The following is a 26,336-nucleotide window of genomic DNA, read 5'->3' as shown; positions in this document are numbered from 1 at the left end:
TTTTATGTATGCTACAACAGCAGCAAGAATACTCATCGCAAAGCACTGGAAGACGCAAGAACTACCCACCGTGGAAGAATGGCAACTGAAGGTGATTGATTATATGGGACTGGCTGAAATGACGAGCAGAATCCGTGACCAGGGAAAAGATACGGCGCAGGAAGATTGGAAAAAGTTTAAAGAGTATCTTAAAAAATATTGTAAGATAATTGAAGTTTAGAAAAATGTTGGATTGGATATTAAGGGGTTAAAAGCAGCAAGGGATAACTGGAAGAAAATAACTGATATTGAAATTACTTTAAGAATAGGGAAAGGATTTGCTGAAAATTGAATATGAAATTAGAATACAGAAAGGGAAGGTATGAGGAAGTCGCGAAAGTAAGCCTAAAGAAAGTAACAATTGAGCTTATATGTGTTTTATTTTTTGTATTTCTATGTTATGTTCTTTCTTCTTTTTTTGTTTTTCTTTTTTCTGTTTTTTGTTATGATGTTCGTTAAAATTTTAATAAAAATTTAATTTAAAAAAAATAAAAATAAAATAAAATAAGTTCCCTACATCGGCGTGACACACTAGCATGTGACACCCAATATTACCTGGGGAATAAAAGAAAATAATAGAAATGCCTTTTTAAAAGAACATTTTCTGTGAGATATTCAAATAGATCTCTCTTGTACTAAAACCAAAACCAAAACCATTTCTCTGTGTGGAGAAATGCTCTCTGTGTGTGTGTAAGACACAGGTACTTGTGGTGGTGGCCAAGTGAGGCTGACGTTGCAGGGATTCCTGTCAGGATGAAAGACTTCCAGCTTCTTGCAATTAATGGATATATACTTTTGTTAGGAACAAAATGGGAAAATGTTTTCTTGTTGGGGTGGTATTTCAGGAGAGCAGCTACCTGTACTCCAGATCACATAGAAATATGCTTTAGGAGCATGTAACATTCCCTGCCAGGTCACTAGCGTGACACACCGCCACCTGTTATTAACAATTAAATGAAATTATTTAATTTGGTGTGCATGCCAAAGGGTGTGACTTTCCTGTGTTGATAACAGTGAGAATTCTGACATATAAAAAGGAAAATAATGACAACAAATATTCTTACTGCCTTTTTGTTGTTCTTGGGTTGTTGTTTTTGCAATATAACCTTAATGTATCCAGGAGCTCTCTTTTGAACCTTTGCTAATCTTGCACTCCTGCTCTGAAGTGAAATCTGAAAAGAACACCTCCCCCTACCCTTTCTACTTACAAGATTCCTTTATCTGAGAAAAAAATAAGCTACCTCTATCTACAATGTTCCTGCTTTGATTTCACCTCTAGATTGAGGGGCTGTTCACATACGGCCATTTTGTACACGGCCAATTTATCTTTGTCATCACATTGGACCGTACATCCTCAAAATTCGTTCCCTTGTATTACCTTCTGCTCCATACTATCACAGAATCCTACAACACCTTCAGATTTAACAGCTATACTAGCACAATATATTATGAGCTCAAGCATCAGCTTGCCTCTTATGTAACATCCGAATGTATCATAGTAGTTCTCAAATCAAGAGGTAAAAACTGAGGGCCAAACTAGCTAAGATTATGAAGACCCACTGGCAAATGATGTGTGAAATGTTAGATAAGGTTAAACTCCTTCTTTATCCCAGCACCACAGCGCTGATAAACCCCATCCACCAGGAATTGATATCTTGCCCTATTAAGAGGAACTTATTTTTTTTATTTAAGCAAAAATTCTGTTTTTACAATACGGTATGTCAGAAAACAAATGGGAAGAGAAACAAGTTGGTCCCTGTGAAGTACATGGGGCTTCATAGACTGAAATGGTCGTTTTTGTTTCACAAAAATGGGAAAAACACAATATACAGCTACATTGAAACAAAAATTGTGCTCTTTTACGGTATGTATTTTACTCAGTCATCCAAACTCAGTTCTCTTCCAGTTCTAGATATGAAATTACAATTATTTAATTAGTCCATCAAAATTCATTTAAAGATAGATTTCCAATCACTTTGGGGAAATAGCAGTATAAATACCCAAAAGTTATTTTTACGAGCCAAAAACATCATTGGTCACCCAAAGGCTGAGCAGCTGCCAAAATGAAAAGGCCCTACATGGAAACCATGTGAAGCTCTTTATTAGCTGCTCTGCTATTTCCAGGGGATAATAACATGAATAAATTAAATGAAAATCTATAAATTACCAAGGCATCAAACACCAGAGTGTCAAATGTTTCACTCTCAGAATTCTCCATCATTATGTTGAAGAGCGCATCTAGTGTGTCTTGGAGAAACTGCAAAGAAATATTAAAATTGCTATTTTAACAAAATACAGGTATACAAAATACTATGTAATAGTATAAAATACTATATAATAGTATATAATTATATACTATATAATAGTATAAAACTGGGGTAACCAACCTGGTGTCTTCCAGAAGTAGTGAGATTACACATCCGACATCCCTGACCATGCTAAGTGGGGCTTGAGTATTGTTTACGGGGGTTTGTTGGGGGATGTTTCTTGCTGTTATTAATTTCTTGTGTGGGCTTTGCCAGTATAAAAGATACTGTACATATGCATATGCATACCCATGCCTATCTAATCTGCCCAAACACTGCTCTCTCATGTTATTTTACTATGGTAAGTTATCAACAGCTTGACCAAACCTTGGCAAAAACCCTATGCATCACTACATGCAATTAAGTTTTATCTGAGTTGGTGTGCGCAATAAATCAATGCACAATTTCTGTTACCTATCAGCATGAGCCAGACTTAAAACTTCCAAGAACATTCTCTGAAAGGCATTTTTCCTCTTCAATATCAAGTGGAGGTAAATAATCAATTTTATCAACAAATAATGAGCAGGTTGTTTCACTTAGTAAAAACCATAAAGCACTTTTACAGAATCACCCTATTATCATATATGTAAAAAAAATGTATACATTTAAAAGTAATACTGCACGACGGTAGCTATATTAGATATAGAAACAAGAGTTAAATATGCTTTCAAGTCAATATATCAGCCAAACAGCTGCTGGAAAATGGATTTGTTACCTTAACCACTTCACCTCCATCAACCTTCATCAGTTGTCTCAGATTCTGTTGCAGAAGGTTTGTGTTCGATCGCCACTTCAGCAGCCCCAGCAAGTCCACTAAGAGTAAACAACACAGAAACAACCAGAAAAAGGCAAATCTGTTAGCTCTAATGCCAATAGAATGCAATGCAGAGATGGAAACAACTGCAAGAAAACAATATTTTAGTGTGGCAGCACATAAACTTTGAAACTCCCTGCCTCTTGACACCAGGCAGACACCCTTACTATATTCTTTTCAGCATCTGCTTAAAACATATTTGTTTCGGCAAGCCTAACCAGACATACAGAAGTAGAATGCATTTTGTTTCCTTTTAGCTAGCGTAGTTCTTAATCTTTTTTATTTTTAATACGTTTTACAGATAATTTTAATGTTTTATTTTATATTGTAAACCACTTAGGTGTTTTTGTTGTGTTTACAGCCAAGTGGTATATATATAAATAAATAAACAACTCAGGCTGCAATCCTATACACTTTTTTATCTGGGAGTATTATTAAACTCAAAAGGACTTCTATATCTAACACTGCTAATCTTTTTAAAATCAGAAAATTTGCACAGCGTAACTTGGACAGACATAAAGATAAAAAATTTGTGATAAATAAGAAAGCTAACTACATGGACAGAATATTGCATGCCACTCTGTCTCTTCCAGAGTAGAAGGGAGCATTAAATCTTGTTATTTCCTTCATGTATTTCAAAATGGTATATAGTCCAACAACACACTGGTAAAATCTGAAGGGCAAGTAAGTAGACAGTGTGAGAAATTTCCTTATAAATCAGCAATGGGGTGCCTTTGGCCTTCCAGATGTTGAACAGCTCCCAGGTGAGGGATTATAGGAATTTCAGCCAACGTCTGGAGGGCTATAGGTTTCTACTCCCCAAAATAGGCATCTCAAGAGATGGTGGTAAACATATGGACTTTTACCATGATTTACCCAACAAACATGATCCTATCATTCAAACATCACTAATGCAGTATTAGGATTATGTCAGGGAAGGGCAGTGTCTGTAATGTTATGAATCCAGCTACACAGTTCTAAACATACTGGTAATGTCTGAAAGGATTGCATGTCAACTGGTAGAACAATGGATTATGATCCACATTTAAAATACAATGCTGCCCCATGAACCTCTATTTTAAAGTCAGTACACTCCTTTATGGCATGAAAAGATAGGATGAGTCTTTGATTTTTGTTGTTCTGCCAGGATGAAGAAAGCATAGGGGCTGCAAATGAAATATTAGGGAGGCTTTCTACTAATTGGCATGGGATGCCCTGAAACATTTGACTTTTAAAATTAATTAGGAAGAGAAACATTAGGTTGAAAAATAAACTTTTTAGACCATTGCCATATAAAAACAAAATCAACATGTTGAGCTTCCCAAGATCCTACCACAATTAGCTGAATATATACAAAAATGTGTCTGCAAAAATGTGCTTAGGACTCAGCACTTATGCAGTATCCAATCCAGTGCGAACATACATCCAGATCAACTGACATATGGAATGTATAACAGCTCAATTCCAAAGATGCTAAAAGTAACCATAAAACCTCATTTAACATACTGAATAAACTTGACAGAAAGAATACAGGAGAACTTCAAAAATGAAGAAATTACTCTCCAAAGTCAATTATGGTTTTGTCTACCAATAAAGGCAGCATCAACACAGACTTATTGTCAGCTTTAACACATGAATTACAAATGTAAGCATTTGCTTAAATATTGAAAATGCTTTAAGAATTACCATTGCCTCAACAATGCATGAAAATCGTTGTGGAGCTGAACACTGCAAAATAACACTGCAAAATAACAAAAGCTTTTCCTTAAATGTCACATATGTCAATCAGATCCAAAAAAAACATGAGGCAGTTGCCAAAAATGGCAGTCAGATGTCAGATTTCCATCTCACCAAGAATAACAATTTATCCAGTGTCCAGATATCATTACCTGTGCATTTCTTCAACCTAGCTCAACAGTAACACCACCTATATTCATTCCTTAATTTTCTAATACATTTTTTAACAGAACTGTTTATCTAGAAGCTGGTCATCAAAGGTTCTTATTTGCTTTCCTGAACAGCAGTTCCCTATCTACTCCAACGCCTGCATTACAAGCTGTTGGGAGCACTTCTTTATTCCTTTTCCTAAATTCATAATCATATCCTGAAGCAAGAGTATTGCTTCTAACAAAGGTCCCAGTGAACATCTAAAAGGAAAAAAGGGGGGAAGGAGATAACAAAATAATAAATGTGATTAAAAAAACATTTATGGGAATAATTATTCTAGAACAGGCACATCATCCACATGCAGAGCAATTAACATGGGACTCAGCAAAGCTGTTTCTCAGAGAAATGCAGAATGATGGGTCCATGAACATGCCCCCACATAATCCTCATTCAGTTCTCCTCCTTGTCTGGGTACCTATTATAACCACAGGGTGTTTGTACAAAGTGGGAATGGGAAAGAGAGGTATCTATTAAGCGCCACTAAACCAAGTCCTTTCCTTGAGGATGCAAGTGAAATCGTACAAAGAATAAACAAGATTAAACAGAGTACCATTTTATCTTTGGTGTTTCAGTTCAAACTGTTTGTGCGATTTCAATTTGCAATTTGTGAACCAAGTTGTGGGAATCTGTGGCTGAAAAGCATGCTTAAATAACACATCCATGTTGAATTCCAACAAGGCAGATGTGTTGTTGATGGGTTCTCATGTCAGGGAATTTCAGAAAACTACCTGTAGGGTCTTGCATTCCCCCTGAAGGACCAGTTACTCCTGAATTCAGCTTTGTCACTCAAGGCTCAAGTGGCTTCCATGGCTAGGAATACCTACTTTTAGCTATGCATGGTTCACCAACTATGGTCTTTCCTAGGCCGGCATAGCCTGACCACAGTGGCCAATACCCTGGTTAGAGTACCATAATGTGTTCTACATGGGGCTCTTCTTGCCACGGGAGTTTTGAACAGCACAGTGAAAAAACATCATAGAACACCAACTTCCCAGGAGCTGTTCTGGGTGTCTACTTGCTACTGTGCCCAATTTAAAGTGTGATCTGCAGGCAGCTTCTCTTATGATCTGTCAACCAGTATGGCCTGTTGTACAAAGTGACTCAGATTAGGGACTTCTCTGTAGCGGATTTCCATTTGTAGAACTCCCTCTCACCTATTTCCCCTCAGTGTTCATATTTCTTTTTTTTTTACATCAGTGTATCTTTTCATACATATGGAGGTGGATTATAAGCATGTTTTATGCTTGCTGCTGAACTGTGTTTTTCCCCAAATCTATTTTTATATCGGTTTAACTTGTGTCATTTTTATTTTGTTTAACTCTTGTCATCTGGCTGAAAGGCAGTCTAAAAGTAAAGTAAGTTAATAAGATTAATTGCTATGAATAAAATAAATTTATAATAAGCATGCCCTCCTAAAACACATCAGATTTTGAAATATTTTGAAGTAATGGATTACCACTGATCCCCTCTATACTCTTCTTCTTGGATAAAACAAAATCAGAAGTCTAATAATAATAATAATAATAATAATAATAATAATAATAATAATACTGTCATACATAGGCCCTTACCAACAGAAGTTCAAATATATCTAGGAAAGTTGAATATTACTCAAGTTTCTCCTAAACATTGTCTTTCTTCTGCCATTTTCATTTATTATTTCCAAGAGTGTGCACATCATTAAGATAAATACAATGCAACTGATAAGACTTTACAGAAGGTCAGTCACCCAACTTTTGCAAGAAATCCAGATTTTTTAAATATAAGGTCCATGACCAAAATATGTTTCCCAACCCAGGAGTATCATAAGGGAGACTCAACTTCAACAAACAGCTGCCTATATTATTATTCTTTACAAATGCAAGGCGGTTGTTTTTATTCTAGGATGTGATAATCTTCCTCACCATTTTGAGTTAGCTTCGTTGAACAAACTAGAGTAGAAATCTGAAAGGAATCTTTACTGATGGTGCAGCTTCCAAGATTTTGCATGCCCTTGCCAGCCGTTGAGTGACCTTTTTCCTCCAATTCTATTTTAGTAGAGGGCAAGCTTAAATAAGTCGAAAAATCTTCTAGCTTCTTTGCTTCTGCCTGCAACATTATTCCCAAATAAAATGCAAACATTAAGTATAGCTGCTGAAAACATTTTTTATTCTGCATTTAATCACAGCTTATTTCATTTTAAATGAGACTACAACTTGAAGACACTTTCCCCCTCAAAGCTTTCAAAGAGTAGATCAAAAACATGTCACACAGCAAAATTAATGGCTTTTCAACACCTGTTAAACCCACCAATATTCCAAGTTACCTACCTAGAGGGAAGGATGAACAAAAAAGGAAAATGTTTCACATTATCCATTAGAAAAGCTCCAAACTAAGCTCTAAACTAAGAAAGCATAGTGGGCTCAGTAAGTTGTTTTAATTTTTTCTTAAGCAGCTGTACAAAAGTGAAGTTTCACTCTTCTTCCTTATAACCTACATTATTTTTCCGTTACTAAGGGAATAACATCTGAATATAGGCAAAAGCTATACTTCTACATCACACTGTACAAAATAACTATTCCTTAAATATTTGTATTCTCAAAGTACTGCAGCATATGGTGAGAATAATACCTTGTACACTATAAGATCATGCTCTCCATCCCGTAGTGTTGTTCCATCATATCTCATCAATTTAACAAACGCCAGGGCAAATATTTTCTCAGATTTATCTTTGGCTGTTTAAGTACAGAAACATATTGTAAATCAATGATAATGACTACAGATGAAGACATTCAAGAATGCAGACACAGGTTGTTCTAATGCCACACATGAAGTCTAGTAAATAACCTTATGTCAAATAAGGCTGTCTGTGTTCAGAATATACTGGAAATTTAGAAATACGGGGTATATCCACTTGCCTGTTTGCACTCACAGAATGCAATGTATAAAAGTCTTCTGTTAAAAATGGCTCCAATATTAAACTCAACCCCCAGCACTATGCGCCAGATTGCAATGAGATGTATACGTAACAGTGACCCAGATGTGCCACTCCACATAAGGCAGCTCATGAGAAGTTATCCACATTTCCCAGCAAGGCATCCACATTCAAACGCCTAGAAGACCAGCTACACAAGCTATTTACCAAATCCCTGATTAATGGAACAAAAGGAGTCAGGTAGAATAATGAGCTCATGCTCCTTTATGCCTCCTCCTCAATCTCCAAAATTCCAAAATACAGGCAGGGCCTTTGGGCCCTTTGCACACCCTTAAATTTGCTCTCTCTTGCTATGTGGTATTCTGGCCCTGGGTCCATTATAAGACTATACAGTAGCACAAGGGTAGCCAACATGTGTCAGTCAGATGTTGTCATCTGTAAATCCCATTAGCATGCCTAATGATTGGAGATAATGGAAGTTGTACTCCTAAACCTCTGTAGGACACCATGTTGGCTACCCATACACTACGTGGCACAAGACATAAGGGATAGAGCAGTTTTTCCAAACCTGGTGCTCTTTGGATATTTTGAACTACAACTCCAGACAATATAGCCAATAGTCTGGAATGATGGGAATTGTGATCCGAAACATGTGGAAAGCATTACTTTAGGAAGTCTGGGCTACAGTGTGCTATTAATCTTCAGGCGGCTTCATACGCTCATGAGAAAGATTATTCAAGAATGTACACATGAAGAAAACGTGCTGCGAAAAAGAATTATTATAACCAGGTTAGAAATACTTTCTAAGATACTAGTTCTTTACTCCTTAAAGGAAGTTTCCGTGATAGTGTTTAACTAACTGCAAACAGTATTATTTATTCCGGACTATCTCAACTTGTTATGCAGAATGAAATTCAAGTGCTACACCCAATTTAACCAACCTGGACCCTGCAATCATAATGTGGGGCCCTTCTTTGTGTGCCTCCTCCATGAGAGGTCCTGAGGGTGGCTTCCCATTTGTGGAATGCTTTTCCTGAGGAAACTCGCCTGGTGCCTTCACTGTATGTCTTTAAGCACCAGGCAAAAAGATTTCTCTTCAATCAGGCCTCGGACTGATTAATATTCTATGGCCTTTTAAATGTGTTTCTGGGGGGGGGGGGGCGCTATTGGTTTGTTTCTATTTTTGTTTATTATGTATTTTGTATTCTCATTTTTTATTTTTATGTTGTGACCACCTTGTGATCTTCAGATGAAGGGCAGTATACAAATTTAATAAATAATAATGATGATGATGATGATGATGATGATGATGATGATGATGATGTCTGTTCTTAAAGCCTATCTTCCTCAATTTCTTAAGAAAGAAAGCACTTTGGGGGAGGGCTGTGATTTCAGGACCTTTCCCCACAACCCCTTAAAACACTCTATCTTTATAATAATGTAAGGAAATCCCGAAATATAATCTACACAGCAGTAGAAAGTTCATGTTTCCTTTTGGGTCAACAGCTGAACCCAATGAGCCTATAATCAGCTACTTCCATTTTCTCTCATTAATAATAAAAGAACCCGCTGGTGTGAGTTCAAGGAAGCAAAGTGACAGGGCAAGCAGGTGAGAAATAGAGACAGAAGGGCAACACTCATCAACCCTATGGCAGTCCAAAATATATATGAAAAAGCGCTGTGGCAGTCCTGAGTCTTAACCCATAATGAATGCAATAATCCAAAGCTCAATAGGTCTGGCCACCCATGAACTGCTGCAACGTAATGTGACTGCTTCCTACTGAATCAATTTGTAGTTCAGTCTCATAAATATGACAGTAATTTGCCGCATATTGTTTTTCATTAGTGAAACTGTTAAATATTCTATTAAAGGAAGCACTACTTTCATTCTTATGACTAATTTTTATATCAAAATATCAGCTTTTAATTACACAAGCATTATCCATTATGGAGTAGGTGTCAAATATTACAAGTTCTTAAATACATTCAAGTGAAGGTTACATGATTAAAGCTTTGATTCTTATGCTGATGGTGTAATGAAAATTCAAACTGCAACTCTTCAGAAAATACAAGCACATTAGTTAAGAGAGCCAGTCTAACTCAAGCACACAAGCCATGCTCTTTTTTTCCCTTATAAATTGTGAGAAATCAAAAGTCCACACAAGCCAGATACAGGGAATGTAAAATATATCAAACTTTAATCAGAACATCATCATAAGCCTGATAGAGTCGGCACTTGGCTAACAAATAAGTTACTAGCAAGCATTCCTCACAACTGAACTTCACGACCAATGAGGATCACACAAATGCAAGCAAGCTAGTTTATTTTCCCCATAAAAATATCCTTACTTACCTGCCAGCACCCACTGTTGACAATTTACTCACTTGTGAAAATGCAAAGCGGAGGAAGGTATAGCAAAAGTCAGCTAAAGTGAGGTCAGAGGGAAAGGGCCCAAATTCAGAAAGAAAAAGGACTCCAAATCATTAATAAAAATTAAACAGAGACTTCCTTAAAGTAAACACAGACACTACAAGTAAAATGAGCAGGGGAGAAGTACTCACAGTCCTGTGATGACCTGTGCCGAAAGGTAAACCTTAAGTGACTGCGGTTTACATCTTCAATGGGAATTGCAACCTTCACAAAAGAAAATGTACACATCCATTTATTTGTAAAAATATATATACGCTACCAACTCTCATAAAATATCAAGGTGGCGGGCAACAAAGCTTATAAAAACAAAAAGCAAGACAAGATTGTAATTAAAGTGCCTGCCTAATCAAGAAAGAAACATGCAGTTGAAAAGACAGAGAAGTTTTTATAACTTGGAAGAGATGGATTCTAAGTTATAAAAAAAATTCTGCATCCTTGCCTGCAGGCATTCTCCACTTGCCGCAAATCTGATGCAATGAAGAAGGCATGTAAATAGCTATGCAGCTATTTCAAAAGAGTTTTTTTCAAGTATGTTTTTTAAATACTTATTGCAGTTTTAGAAACTGTAATAGTAAACAGAAAAAACAGCATCAATCTTATTCAATGCATTATTATTTACAGAGCATAAAATGTGATTTTTCATAACTTTAAAGAAGCAACCTGTCCTGTATACCACAAGGTAAAGGTAAAGGTACCCCTGACTGTTAGGTCCAGTTGTGGACGACTCTGGGGTTGCGGCACTCATCTCGCTCTTTAGGCCAAGGGAGCTGGTGTTTGTCCGCAGACAGTTTCCGGGTCATGCGGCTAGCATGACTAAGCCACTTCTGGCAAACCAGAGCAGCGCATGGAAATACCATTTACCTTCCCGCCAGAGTGGTACCTATTTATCTACTTGCACTTGACATGCTTTCAAACTGCTAGGTTGGCAGGAGCAGGGACCGGGCAACGGGAGCTCACCCCGTAGCGGGGATTTGAACCACCGACCTTCTGATCGGCAAGCCCTAGGCTCTGTGGTTTAGACCACAGCGCCACCCACGTCCCTTATACCACCAGTACTTTTATGGAATATAGGGGAAAACTGACCAAGACCATCTATTAACTTTTTACTGAGGTATAACTGGGACGCGGGTGGCGCTGTGGGTAAAAGCCTCAGCGCCTAGGGCTTGCCGATCGAAAGGTTGGCGGTTCGAATCCCCGCGGCAGGGTGCGCTCCCGTTGTTCGGTCCCAGCGCCTGCCAACCTAGCAGTTCGAAAGCACTCCCGGGTGCAAGTAGATAAATAGGGACCGCTTACTAGCGGGAAGGTAAACAGCGTTTCCGTGTGCGGCTCTGGCTCGCCAGAGCAGCGATGTCACGCTGGCCACGTGACCCGGAAGTGTCTCCGGACAGCGCTGGCCCCCGGCCTCTTGAGTGAGATGGGCGCACAACCCTAGAGTCTGTCAAGACTGGCCCGTACGGGCAGGGGTACCTTTACCTTTACCTAACTTTGACTTTGGACTCAGCCCACTTGGGATCTCCCCATACAGCATATAGGCACAAGGTAAAATCGTGTTTGCTCCTTTCAGCTTCTATTTTAGTGGTTGTCAGGGGTGCCTCAGGTCCCAGCTCACAAAGGACCAACGCCAGTGTCTCTTTATATACAGAAGTCTTTATTGAAGTTCATTGTTGGTTTTACATCCGTGGCGCGCAGCCCTACGTCTGTAACTCTAGACCGTCGAAGCTCCGTCTGACTCTTCCCCTCCCCTACACCAGTTTAACACCCGAGCTTTGCTCCACCTCTTCCTCTGCTCTTTTCTCCTCTGGGTCCTCCTGCCCCCTGGGGCTCCACTCCTCCTGGACTCTTCGGAGGCGTATTCCTCTGACTCCTCCCCCTGTCTCCGGCGGGCTTTGGGACCTGGCTCCCAATCCGGATTTTCTGCTGACCCGCGCGCCTGCACATTTGAACTTGGCGCGCGCGCCCAGCCGGCCACTTTCCTCCTAACGGCTACACTGCTCCTGTCACTGCTTCCTCCTTCGGAGGGGCTGGCTGGAACTGACCTCTGCTCCGCCCCTCCACTCTCCGACGGAGGCGTGGTCAGCTCTGGCTCTCTCTCTCTCCCTGCTAGAGTGGACGCCGGTTCTGATCTGTGGGTTTCTTCCCCCCCGCTACACTCTGGCAGGGAAGCTGGCCCTGATCTCCAGCTGCCGCTTGGGGACTCACCGCTGGCCCCCCTTGCCCTGACCCTGGGCGCCTCTTTCTGAGAATCTTCTGATTCGCTGGAGAGACTCATGGAATCTCTCGGGTCACTGTCATACCCTCCTAAGCTCCCCTCAGATTCCTCCCCTTCGCTCTCCAACTCCTCTTTCCCCTTTGGCTCAGCCCCTGAGCCCCTGACAGTGGTTCTAACACTTTAGTTGATTTTTCTGGGTGCTTTTAATGGATCTTGTTTTAGAGTTTCCTGTTGCTGGTTTTTAATTCTTCTCAGTTTAATGTTGTTGCTGTTGTTATAAGCTGCCTTGAGCATGGTTTTGTTAAAAATGGAAATAGTGTGGATTTTCATTTAACAAAATAAACACATAACTTTGTTCCACAATGCAATGTAGAGTCTGGAAAAGTCAGTTAAAATGAATCAGCTTAACTATGTTCTAACTCAGTCTGGGACATCAGTTAAAAGGTCTGGATATAGGTGAGCCTCCTTGATAACAACATACTCATGATTCAAGCACAACAGCGCTAAGAAAACAAGCTGTGAAATCATTTCTGAATGCCCACCTTGAAAAATATATTAAACTAAGACCACTTGTTTGAGCTATAATACCAAAACAAATATACTTTGTTCCATCTTGCCTTTCCTCCAGATCAGAGCACTGGATGGCTTAAAGCAGCCTGAGATGTAATTCTATATTGTTTTGATACTGTACCCAGAAGTATAACTCAGGGATATGGAGCAGGCCTTCCTTCCATGCCTTAAAGCCTGATAATACCAGAGGGGGAAATAAAATAATACCTCACACTGTCAGCTTTCAGCTCTACAAACCAATAAGGAATGAGTGCTATCATTTGCTGCAGAACTTTACAGCAGTCACAAGCAGGCCAGACAGATTCTAGTGTTTTGACACGCCTCAATTTCGGGAGCTATGTTCACCTTGTCTACCTTGACATTTACATCACACCTGTTCCATCAATCCATATAGGCACTCTTAGATCCAGCAGCTCAGTTTTGTTGCTGTCCATATGTAGCAGAACTGTCAATTCAATTTAACCTTTGTCTCACCAACATTTGCCCTTCCTATTCACCTGTTTTCTCTTCATTTATCACACCCCTATTTCATAATAATATACTATCCCCTGCCCAAATGTCAGAACACTTCATGTAAATATAAATAACCCTATGCAGATATTTGTTTCCATATAAGATTGCATTTGTTTAGCACACGTCACCACCCTCACTCTTTCATATTATAATTTTTTTCTAATGCACCATTTTTGCCACCTAACTAAGATTTTATTCACTAGAAAAATCAGATCATCCAACCTTAGATGTACTTCCAAGATGGGGAAAGAGGTTTAAATCCCTTAGTTTGTGCCTGTGTTGCCTCAAAAGCAGTATCTGTAGATGTTAGATATTCCTTTTAAAATACAGAGAAAGTCGGTGGAGGGGAACCCACTGTGCAGGAAGTGAAGTTAAGGCAGCTTCTGGGCGTTGCCAAAGGTTAATTTGCACTACTATTTAGTATCAGTCCCTCTTCAATGCCATCAAGGACATTTTCCCACTATCATGTGCCACATCTACCTCCCCATAGGGATTAACACCTACAGCTAAAGCTTTGGAGCTGCCACAAAGCAGTAGCAGAGCACACGCTTTGAACGCAGAAGGTTCTTTGTCTATGATCTTGGAGATCTGCTGCCGGTCAGGGTAGATAATGCAGAGTTAGATGAACAAATTGTCTGACTTGATAAAAGGCAGTTTCCTATGACAAGCCTGTTGCCTTGACTACCTACATTCTGCTTTTCTAGTGCTACACATACATTCCTTCACTTCCATGCCAAAACTTGGCTGCTTATATTCTAACTCTGCTTCACCATTTCGATTACTTTTTCCTTCATTCCTTCCACGGCACTGAGCACAAATCTTACTGCCATAAAAGATTCCCATGGAAACCTACTGCTGTCAAGCCCCTGGACCTCCGGCTTTTGTTAAGAGAATTCAGACATTCTTTCAATTCTTTATACAGTGGTACCTCAGGTTAGAGACGCTTCAGGTTATGTGATTTCGGGTTGTGCACTGCGCCGAACCCGGAAGTACCAGAACAGGTTACTTCCGGGTTTCGGCACTCGCGCATGTGCAGAAACACTAAATCGCGCTTTGCGCATGCGCAGAAGCACCTAATCGCGACCCGCGCATGTGCAGATGCAGCACTGCAGGTTGCAAATGGTGCGGGTTCCGAACGTGCCTCCCACACGTATCACGTTTGCAACCCAAGGTTCCACTGTATCCAGAATCCATGTGTTCTGCTCACATTTTCCCCAGCCATCAAATAGTTCTCTAGATACTAAATTTCTTCCAACTCAACAGCCATCTGACAGGATGCCCTATGATTGTAACTTCATCAAATGCACATGCAAATACATAAGTAGCTGCATTCAGACAAGATGCTAAACCATAGTTTAGTGTTACAAGAAAAGCCTAACTGAACTCTGGACTATTGTTTCCCCCTCCCACTGTGCACAAAAGCAGACCAAAAGTTCCTATTTTCATTTCATATTAACTGCTGAGCCCTAAGAAATTATTAATCTTATCTTTGAATAGTTGAAATAAGCCAGCTTTATAAACTGTGGTTTGACTTTACTATCCATAGTAAAGATAGTAAATGTAAAGGACCCCTGGACAGTTAAGTTCAGCGACTATGGGGTGTGGCGCTCATCTCGCTTCAGGCCGAGGGAGCCGGCGTTTATCCACAGACAGCTTTCCAGGTCATGTGGCCAGTATGACTAAACCGCTTCTGGCAAAACGGAACACCGTGACGGAAGCCAGAGCGCATGGAAATGGCATTTACCTTCCCACCGCAGAGTTACCTATTTATTTACTTGCACTGGCATGCTTTTGAACTGTTAGGTTGGCAGAAGCTAAAACAACAGAGCAAGCTGTGATTAATCTAGAATTGAAGAAAAAGTTTTCTTAAGGCTGTGCTGGAGGAAGAGGAGGAGGAGGAGGGATATGTGATCCCAGGCCTGAATTTTGAAACTGGGTTTAAACCTTTGGGTTTATAGTACTATTAATATGCATTGCTTTTACAATAGTTAACATTTGCTGTGGTAAACTGCTATTGCAATTCTAGTTTCATTAACAATGTATGAGAAATCCCAGTAATTCCACAGTGCTTTTGTGCAGTTTACAGTAATACATTTTTATCTTACATTGCAATCATTTGCTTTACTGTTCAGTTTTCTAATTCAAAAGAGGTGAAAGACAGATGTTGGAATAATTCTGTCAAAGCTGTCTTAACCAGAAGACCGGGAGATAAATACATTCAGTCAATGACTTCATCTATGTTGTTTCTTAGCAACCTTTAAACATTCTCTGGCATAGATACCTCTTTTGTCTGACAGCTATATAGCAAGTCTATCAACTGGATTCTCTCTTACTCATTTTTTTTTTTTTTAGGAATCCTAACACTGGACATACCTTTACAGTTTCAAACCAGCGAGGTTGTTTTACTTGGTAATATATCACAGACTTATATTCTGAAAGCGCTTCATCTCCAGCACCAGGAAAAATGACATTCTTTTAAAAAGAAAGAAGGAAATAGTACACATTATATAATTTTTACTTGCATGTATAAACAAATGCTATTGTTACACTTAATAAGAAAACACAAACGTTGAAAATTCATGTCACCAGCCTCAGCAGGGTGACAGAGAAACAACAGGCAGAAAATGGTTTTGTCATATCTGAAACAGAAATCTTCCATTCAAATAATTTAAATTCCGCTGTTAATTCTGACAACTGTTTCCTACATATTCTGACACACTCAGAAGATACAGGAATATCAGGATTGGTATATGGGTCAACTGACCAGACAAATACTGTCAATTCACTGTCTACTATTTGACAACAGTAGGAGATTGTCAAATATTCCACTAAACCAAGGATGCCACTGTGTGGGTGGCAACTTACTGTTTTCATTTCATTATGGTGTTGATTGTTAGCAATGGCAGAGTGGAGGCTTCCTGTCCCCTAAAGATGGAGCCGTCAGAACAAAACACAGCAGCATAGCAAATCTTCTCCTGCTAACCACCTGCTTTAACTGCAGGCAACTCCAAACAGGAACACAGATAATCATCAGTGACTAATCTCTGAATATGACCACCCATGATTCTATCTTGTTTTCCACAGAACCCAGCGAGTATTCCCGGCTTGTTATCTAGCTGTCCGCTCCATAAAGTTCCTGAGGGAGGTCTGTATTAAAGTCTAGAAAAAAAAAGCGGCTCTTGATAGAACTGGAAGTACTATCTGAAATAAAACATATGACATGCTGTTCCAAGTTCACACATGCCGTTCCTGTTCGCACAGCACAGGAAGCCAAACTATGGATTAGTGAAACGCTTATAAACGTGATGTCTCCTACCTGAAGAGGAGCTTGCAACCATGGTTAGGCTCCCTCCTTACTAGCCACAAGCTGCAGCCAAGAAAAAACTTTGGCAACAGTACACTGTTAGTGTGGAGAGAGCTTAACCAGTCTTGATCCAGAAAACATGTTAAGCCAAAGGGGACTGGGGTGAAGCAAAGCAGCTGCAAGCTCCTATCCAGGAGTCCATATATTTTCACAGTCTTGCAATGCCATAGAATTGCCGTGTACAGTGAACCAGGTCATTAAATAATGGAGTCAGGAAATGCAAAACTCTTTTCTGATGGTGTACATTAATGCTTTACAAATACCAAATTATTTGGCAATATCTGATCACATCCTATTTTGACCAGTCATAAGCCATACACTAAGGAAAAGGTTTAGAATTAGCACAGGAAATAAACCAGCACCCAACATACCTCCAATTTTTTGCCATCTTCGTCATAAACGGATACTGTAACCTCTACATTCTTTGCTGTGGTTTTACTGCCTTTGTCAAAATCTCCTTGAACTAATGTTACATAGATATCATTACGGACATCACCTGAGGCAGAGAGAAAAAGAGAAAGAAAGCAAAACGATTAGTACAGCATTTTATGGTCTATCAATAAATAGAAAACAAATCTTAACATTCCTATTATTTATATCTTCTTAATTTAACCTCCTCTTTAGTGTTAGGGCTCCTGTCCTATGAAAATGTCAAGAGTTTAGTTGTGAAGTAGAAGTTTTATCTACTCATAAGGTATGCATATGGGTGGGTGGGTGTATTCAAATGCAAGTACACCTGGTACAACTGCACCTCAAAGCTGCAAGTGTTCCTGAATGACACTTTATTTGAATCCACTTCAATCTGAGTTTAGGCCTGGTATGGGGACAGGATCAGCCTTGGCCGTCCTGATGCAGAATGCAGTGCCTAGACTGTTGATCTGGGCAGGTGGAGAACAGTATGTGACACCTCTGCTAAAACATCTACACTGGCTGCTCATATGCTCCCAGGCCAGGTCCTTGTGCTAATACGCAAAGCTCTGAATAATTTGGATCCAGGATATGTTAAGAACAGACTGAATCCTTCTATATTAGCTTAATTACTGAGATTATATAGATGAGCACTGTAAATTGCTCCCTGTGCTACAGATGCCCAACTGGTCTCAACTAGAAGTTGGGTATATCATGTCACCGGTCCTGTGCTATGGAATACTTCTCCAGCAGAGATCTGGCACGGATCCTCATTTTTTACTTTCTGGCATCTCCTGAAAACTTTCCTCTGCAAAAAGGCCTTTGCTGCTGTTTAATTTTTAAGTAGGCAGGCACCTTAATGATTATCTGTACTTAAAAAAAAAAATACTTGATGTTTTGACAGTGAACACCACCTTGATATTTTATGATATGACAGTATAGAAATACTTCAATGAATAAATAGTATTTCGTGTGTGTGAGTGTGTGCGTGCTTTTTGATTTGAGGCTGCATGTATTCAAAACAACGCAAGTTTAGGTAAAAGTTTCAAAATTTATCATCCAAGATAAACAGAACATTTTGGTTTTGACAAATCAGCTCCAATCCACATTCTACTCTGGGAATAAATTAATGCCTGCCATATATAACAAACAAAAATGCCTAATGATGCAGCACTCTCATAAACAATGATGGAAACTGAGTTATACTAGAAAGAAGGACAAATTCCTAAACAAATTCTGATTTGATCGCAAGCAGAGAGGATTACTTGATAACACAGCACATAGCAGAGAATGCTAAGATTTAGCATTCTTCAGTACTAGCACCCTTTGAATCCTGAGAACCGCCCTTCCTTCTTGCCCCATTCTTGAGTCTGGAAGAAATGTTGTTGAATGCTCTATTCTCTTCTCTATATTCAAAGAGCTTCCTCAGCATCACTTTCTACTTATTGATTCTTAATGAGCCTGAGTACCTATAAATATCTCCAGGTCACCTTCCATTTATTTTCCTGAAGAGTTTAAATCTGCATTTGTGGCTTGCTTATATTTGCGTCTTATCTCTGCTTCTACCCTTCTTATCTCTTGCAGCTAACCTTCTTGTCAACTTCCTTCCCTTCAGCTTTTCTGGCTCAGGAGGCCTAATTCTGCCATCATTTTCAGTGCTCCTCAAACGCAGACAATTGCTTGGTCCAGTTGGTTAACTTTCCTACAATGCCTATCCCATCTTCAGAATTTTTGGCGTTATTATTAATGAAATGTAATTGAAAAGGTATAAATGCTCCTCAATTGAGTTAAATGTTTTTGTTTATAAACCTGGACTAAACGAACAAAGCAAGCATTTCTCAAAAAATACTGAGTAAATATTTTTGCAAAGATGTTCACACATCTGTATGCAATAATGGATAAGCTACACATTTGATAGCCCATTTGGACACGCAAGCAACAGAGCCGCTTTTGAAGTCTGCCTTTATTGCTTCATAGATTCATTTATAACATACATTAAAAGCCCAAGTACTCAAAACACACCAGGAATCTGAATTTTGAAACAAAATGAACTAGACGTTCCACCATCTGTGCACAGTTAGTCCACAGTGTTTACAGTAGTGCTACTACATTATTAATAAAGAGTCTGAAAGTAGATTGAAAATATAATTCTAAAGCCAAATCTCACACAAACACTAAAAAAAACCCAAAACCAAGTCAATTCATACTTTCCCATGAACTGCTTCAAGTTCACCTTCAAGAAAAGAACATTAGCAACATCTAAAATATTTTAAGCGCATCAGATCAAGAATTTGTTGAAACTTACCAGGCATAATAATCTCAGGAAACCCCATTTTGCGAGCCACAGCTGTGGTTCTATCAACTAAGTGAGGGAATTCTTTTCTTATCTGATGAATATCTCCCGGAAGAAGCTTCAACGTTACCCATAAACCTGTAGCATTAAGTACAATGCATTAGTTCAGAAAAAGCTGTTTATAAAACGGTATTCTTCAAGTGCAAAACAATCTCTTAACATTTCCTTAACCTTTGGTGGTAATAAGGTGACAGATCATTTAATTACACAAGCCCTTCTGAATCAGACAAAAGGACTACCTTGTCCAGCATCCTGATTAGCACAGTTGGCCACCCAGGTACCACAAGCAGGATGTCAGCGCATAGCACTCTCCCACTCATGGTCATAAGAAACTGGAGCTCAAGAGGAACACCACCTCAGATACTGTTGGAAATATAGGAAATGAGGCCATTGGTGGCTTTAACAAATGCATGGGGATAAAGCCATCTAAAGTGGGGGCCATCCATCACCATATTATGTGGAAGCGAATGCCACAGTTTTATCTATGTGCCGTGTGACTAGTCCTTTTCGATTTCTTACTTGAATCTCTCATCGTTCAGTGATCCCAGGCGGGTTGCTATTATTATTATTAATAATAATAATTTATTTTATGCCCGCACTTCACTTCATATGTGAGAAATGGGAAAGATTGCGCTCTTGAAAAGTATCACTATCTGGTAAAGAAGAACCTTAGAAAAGGTGAGTAGAGAAGGTATGTAGTAGAGTTGGGTTACTCTTTTCATACCTCCTCATAAGCAAACCTGCAAGAAAAAGGTCAAATGAAGTGAAGTGAGGGAAGAAACAAAGCGACAGATGCAATTCTCACCATGAACGCCTCTCTTGTTGGCAATGGTGCCCACCTGAGAGGTGCCAGAACTGAGTTCCTGCAAATTCCAACTGGGGGGAAAAGCCATGATTCGCATCTTTATGCAATAGGCTACATTCAAGCAATGGAAATAGGACCTTAGACAGGCATGCGTACATCCACCTTTTCATCCTCCACCCAGGCAGGATCACATCTCATTCCAGCCATGCAAAAGCACTCAAGGATGGTGCAGAGCAGGGCAAGCGAGGGGAGATGAAGCATATCCTCGCAGGGTCCTGAAGGCTCAACAGAGATGAATGAAGAGCTACATTTGGCCCCTACGTTTATAGGTTTATAAACCAAATGCACACATACCTGCTATGGCAGGTCTTGGAAACTAAACAGCAAACATGGACAGAGTATTGTAGCATCTTGAAAAGATTAAGCAGAACTTGTTGCGTTTGGCACAACAGGCTATCACGGCTACCCAACTGGAAATGTTCACTATAAAGAGCAAGCAGTAACTCTCTAAAATGATAGATGTGTCGCGTGATAGCGAAATGGCCGAAAGACTTGCGTGCAAAAGTACTAAAGAGCATATATCAAGAGTAGTTAAGACTTTCATCATCTGAGTAATCAAACTTCCCAACGAAGCAAGGATGTGCCCATGAAAAAAAAGGCAATGTCACCATGCTGAACACAATTCAATCAATTCCCTTCAGAACAATGTCAAAGTTATCAGACAAAATGGGAGGAGTTACATCATTTCTAATGCTAACAGTGTAAAGTAAAGCGAAGTACCTACCCTGACCCTTGTGGTTAACTTCTTTAGCAGCAATCACTTTGTTTATTACAGTCTGAAGGAAATCATTCTCCCCTGCCACCCTGGGTGAAAAACGGGATGATATGTTCAACTGCTTGTGTCGAATGGCGTTATCCAAGGCTAGCCTGGAGGATGCACATGACGACCAACACCAAAAGGTAACAATGGATGGGGGACAGAAAACCAGAAGTCACAGTAACAAGAAACAGAGGAGCGTATCACATAGTTGACAAAGAGTGTTCATTAGTCAACACGAAGACGAAGGATAGGAAAGGGAACAACACAGACATAAGAAGATAATCAGGAAGATGTAAATCTAATTAAGAGAAGTAAAGCAAACTTGTGATTCCAGAAACGTACACCAGATCCCAGCTCTGTTTGCAGATGAAAGATGAAAAGCCTGAGAAATTACATATAAAATAACAAAACACCAAAATGTAAAACATACTACTCCATGGAATGCTTGAGACTAGCTTCAGAAGTGACGTGAATTAAGCCGTGGCTTAATGAGAGTTAACAGAAGGGTGAAAAGCAAAGCTACTATGCACAGAAGTAGCTTCGAGCAAGGGAGAAAATAAGAGGAAATTCAAGAAACATTTTTACTATGGCTGAACAAGATGAAATTGAAGTTATAAATGAAATGCAGCATTTTGAAAAATCATATCTACTACGCCACAGTGCCATGTGACAGCCGTTGTGTTTGTATTCATTTCACTGGCTATGAAATAACCGGGATATGAAAAGAAAAATGCCAAGTGGCACAACAAAGGCACAACGTGAAATGAGTAAGAAAAAAATTGCTTCACATGTTCAGCTCTTAAGTCAACATTGGGAATGACAAAGCTATTCATCGCCAGTGCACGTTGCTCATTCCTGATGCAGAGTTTTTCTGAAGAACATTTTAATCTACCATGGGAGAGGAGAGGGAAAAAGAAAAGAGAACCTTGGCGCATATTATTCTGCATCCTTTCAAAATTCTGATTTATGCATACTGCTATAAATCAAATTTAATGGAGCAAGAAACTTGTAAGCATTTCACTAATATCTACTTTTCTTTATCCATAAATATGCATTGTCAGTGTTCATCCTCATCTCCCAATACACTTGTCGCAGCTTAACTTATAACTGCCACAAAGCATGAATGGAAAGTACTCTTCTTCCAGAGTCCCTGAATTACACCTAACTTCATTTTAAACTACAATACTTTATTAACTTGTTATTAATCATAATTACTATAAAAACAAAAAATTTGAAGGACCCATAAATTGTCACCCTGTACTGACGCAGCAATTGAATATTGTTTCATCTGCCCTCCAACATGCCACTTTCTTATTTTATCCAGGTTTCCACGTAAACTTACTTCAATGTTCTTATGTCTACTGCTTTTTTCTTTAAGCAGCATGTGTTACCTAAAGTACATCTGATTATAAACTGCGTAAGAAAATATTGCCAATGCCTACACAATGCATAACCACTGTCCACAATGTGCATTATTTGGAGATTTATTTATTTACTTCATGACATTTATATACTTGACTGTAGAAAGAAATCTCAAAGTGGTTTTACAAAAAGACTTAGGATTCACCCTGTCCTGTCAGTGGAAGCCACACGCAAGGTCTTCCACTTGCACAGTGGGGCTTTACCTCCTCTCCTCCCCCATGTGCTACCCCCCACAAATTGGCTTGGGGGGCCCAAGAGTACCCTCAGAACAGTACATGGTGGGGGGGCGGAGAGGAATCATGGCAAGCTACAACGCTTGGAAAAGTGAAACACTGAATTCCACCTTTAGTAAAGTGCCCAAAAGCATTCACCTGTAAGCTTACTGAAAGCCCCCAAAGAAGCAAAACCATTTCTCACACTGTGTCATCAAGATTCTGTATCACTGCCCTTAATTATTCCCAGAGAATATAATGTATTTCAGTACCTACGGCTGCTCAACGCTCTCAACATCTCTACAAACTAGGAGACTCATGGTCAATTTAAATTTCTTATTCAGGCCTTGACTGCAGTCCAGACATTTCTGTGCATGCTAAGCTCTTGGGAGCTATTTCAGTTGAGGTGACCAACCAACACACACAGCACCTTTCTTTCATCCATAGAAATGGATGGAAAGCCCTTCCAAGTGGGGAGCTCTATAGCTAAATTGGAGCTTCCTTTCCCACAACAGTAATAAGGACAGACTTTGAGTGTTTGCTAATCAAATCTTAGAATAACAATCTGGAAATAGCAGCAACAATTGCTTCCTTGTGAACTATACATGTCAATTAAACATCCAATGTGTCCTCAGCTTATGCACATCTATACAAGCAAAAAGCTACACAGAAGTTCAAAGCTATCTGATTAATTTCCTCAACAAAACAGGCTAAAAATAAGTGACTTTATTGCTAATTTGCTGTAATATTTATAGCTGCCATACACTACTATTTTTCCCTTTCTTGGCATTCTCATTATCGAAACCATCTGAGCTAAATTCTAATCTGGAAAGTCATAATCCACTATAATATTGCTGGAAATCTCCTCTGACATTACTACTGCATTACTTTATACTTACGACTGAAATGGAATGAAGTGTTGTTTGTCCTCGTCATCTACTTTCCCACTAATTATGTCAGTTACATCCATTACTGAAATCAAAAAGAGAGAAATGTCGTTAAAGAGATCAACATCTAAAGGGAGGGAAAGTGGCAAAGAGGCATAAAGACATCTTTGTGCTTCACAACAGACAGTTTGGAACTATTTTACGACAAATGTATTCTTAGGTTCAAAGATAGCCCTGCTATATTCACATCAGGGGAAAAAGCAGAATCTTCTGAAGCTAATAATGGCTATGCATTTGTGCATCACATACTGAAACATGTTACAACTGATAACCCACTTCACTGCAGAATAAATTCACACTTTCATGGCAGATGCTGTGAGACTAAAGATAATAATGGATCTCAGAGAGAAACTTGCTTTATTTTCTTTTTTACAACCTTTTACAACATTTAGGTGCATTCTCCTGTGGGCATACAAATATGCATGCAGAACAGAATATACTTCAAAAACTCATTTGCAACTTGAAATATCCTCTACCAAGTCTTCAAACTTGTTTATTGAAAATACCTATATGCTGCACATCTTGTTATAAAATTCCACAACTGCTTACAGAAACATAATCAATGAAACTCAATATTAATATTAACATTAAAATAATTTTTTTAAAAAACAACAAGAAACCAATACAACCATTCATTAAAACCAGGCAATGTGGAATGCTAGTGTTCAGTATGCTAGTTCAGTAAGGCAATTTGCACCAGACCAGACATGGGTTAATGAAAGAGATATCCAAGCCCAAAGAAAGTGGAAAGGTTATTCTTATTTTAACCAGTTAGGGCACATTCAGAAGACAGCATGCCATGGCTTGGTAACACAGCACCAGCAGCAAACAATCTCTGAAGAGACACAGTTTTACTAGCAGACATCACCATGATCTAGCAGTAAGGAGAAATACATTGTATATGCCAGTCCAGCACTGCCTCTGTTGGCCACTTGTACCTGGATGTTTGTGGACAAATGTCCTGCTTAAGTATACTGTAAGGATCTAATGCACTAAAACCAGTCATCCATTCCCTTACATCAGAGCCATGCTGTTGTAACTTTCAGTATCAATATATTTTCTTCAAGCAAAGTCCTTAACATCATATTCCATCTTTTTTCAGCTCTTCCAAATGGGAAACTCAGTAATGAAAACAGATCCAGTACACTTCTTCAACTTGGTGCTGGAAGAGTACGGATCAAGTCCAGCTTTTTGGATCACTGTAGTAAAGGAGTAAGGAGAGGGGTATTTTGTCCACCTTTGGTCCCCACGCTGCACTCAGCTCTCACCTATGGCTCTTAGAAGCTGTCAGCATACAACAGCAGCCACACCCTGGGAATGGCTTCGACTGGCCAGCTAAACCAAGTGGGGGTAACTGATGGGTCTCAAACCCTCAGTGAGTTATGGACTTTCCCTGCATGTGAAGACAGATTCTGGTGGATTGAACAAACAAGACTCATTGTGAGTCCAACTGTCAAGAAGACGGTTATTGAAAGTGCTGTAGAGGGAAATAAGGGGCAGAGGGGGCTCATCAGCCTGGGAAGGTAGTCCATATAAGAGAAGGAGAATTCTGATCCTAAATCTCTCCTGCCTTGCAGATATACTCGTTCACAAGAAAGTCTTTGGGAGTAAACCCTGAGGAAAAATCTGTACCCGCTGCCTTGTGGGACATCTTCAGGAGAAGAAAAGGCTAAGGCCTACACAAATCTAGAGTGGAGTCTCTAAGACAGATGGATGGTGTCTTGTAGGCCTCTTTCTGGCAACACCCGCAGCCAACCTGATGCCAAATGAATTGATCTGCTTTCCTTTGAACCACCACAGCCAGGGCTCTTGTCATCTGGGGAGCCCATGCTTGCACCTCAGGGAGGTCACTACTCAGACCCTGAGATTATTCTTTGAGGCCCTTCTTCCCTGCCTCCTCCACGAGAGGCCAGAAGATGGCAACACAAGAATGGGCCTTCTCTGCAGTGGCTCCCCATTTGTGGAATGCTCTCCCCAGGGAGGTTCGGTTGGCACCTTCATTATAAACTTTTGGGTGCCAGATGAAAACGTCCCTCTTTAACAAGACCTTTGACTGACTGACTTCCAATGCCCTTTTAAATATGCTGAGGGAGGCGGGGATTACTGGGTTGTCTTTGTTTTTATTTTCATTATGTATTTTGTGGTTTTCATATTGTAATTTTATGTTGTGAACTGCCCTGAGCTCTATGGGTATAGGGCGGAATAACAACAATAACAACAACATCTAGTTTGTCTATTCTAGCCCTGGTCAGTATCCCATGA

The 26,336-nt window shown here is 39.6% G+C and overlaps 1 protein-coding gene across 5 annotated transcripts in view; it reads right to left on the bottom strand.

Annotated features, from left to right (window-relative positions):
• Positions 1 to 26,336, bottom strand: part of DOCK1 (dedicator of cytokinesis 1) — a 359,595-nt gene that overhangs the window by 272,105 nt on the left and 61,154 nt on the right. For 4 of the 5 annotated variants that reach the window (XM_077930360.1, XM_077930363.1, XM_077930362.1 and 1 more), the window contains 10 exons: positions 24,027 to 24,099; positions 21,458 to 21,600; positions 19,821 to 19,946; positions 17,479 to 17,603; positions 16,117 to 16,215; positions 10,583 to 10,655; positions 7,717 to 7,820; positions 7,011 to 7,194; positions 3,061 to 3,158; positions 2,207 to 2,296 (listed from right to left, as the gene is read on the bottom strand). In XM_077930360.1, the coding sequence (XP_077786486.1) occupies positions 2,207 to 2,296; positions 3,061 to 3,158; positions 7,011 to 7,194; positions 7,717 to 7,820; positions 10,583 to 10,655; positions 16,117 to 16,215; positions 17,479 to 17,603; positions 19,821 to 19,946; positions 21,458 to 21,600; positions 24,027 to 24,099 (1,115 nt within the window). The remainder of the gene's footprint in view (positions 1 to 2,206; positions 2,297 to 3,060; positions 3,159 to 7,010; positions 7,195 to 7,716; positions 7,821 to 10,582; positions 10,656 to 16,116; positions 16,216 to 17,478; positions 17,604 to 19,820; positions 19,947 to 21,457; positions 21,601 to 24,026; positions 24,100 to 26,336) is intronic. The other variant, XM_028729952.2, reaches the window with a different exon arrangement.

The sequence above is a fragment of the Podarcis muralis genome, chromosome 6 (genome assembly GCF_964188315.1).
Source record: "Podarcis muralis chromosome 6, rPodMur119.hap1.1, whole genome shotgun sequence".
Lineage (NCBI taxonomy): Eukaryota > Metazoa > Chordata > Lepidosauria > Squamata > Lacertidae > Podarcis > Podarcis muralis.
Note: the sequence above shows the minus strand (reverse complement) of the source record. Positions and strands in the feature narration are given on the sequence as shown.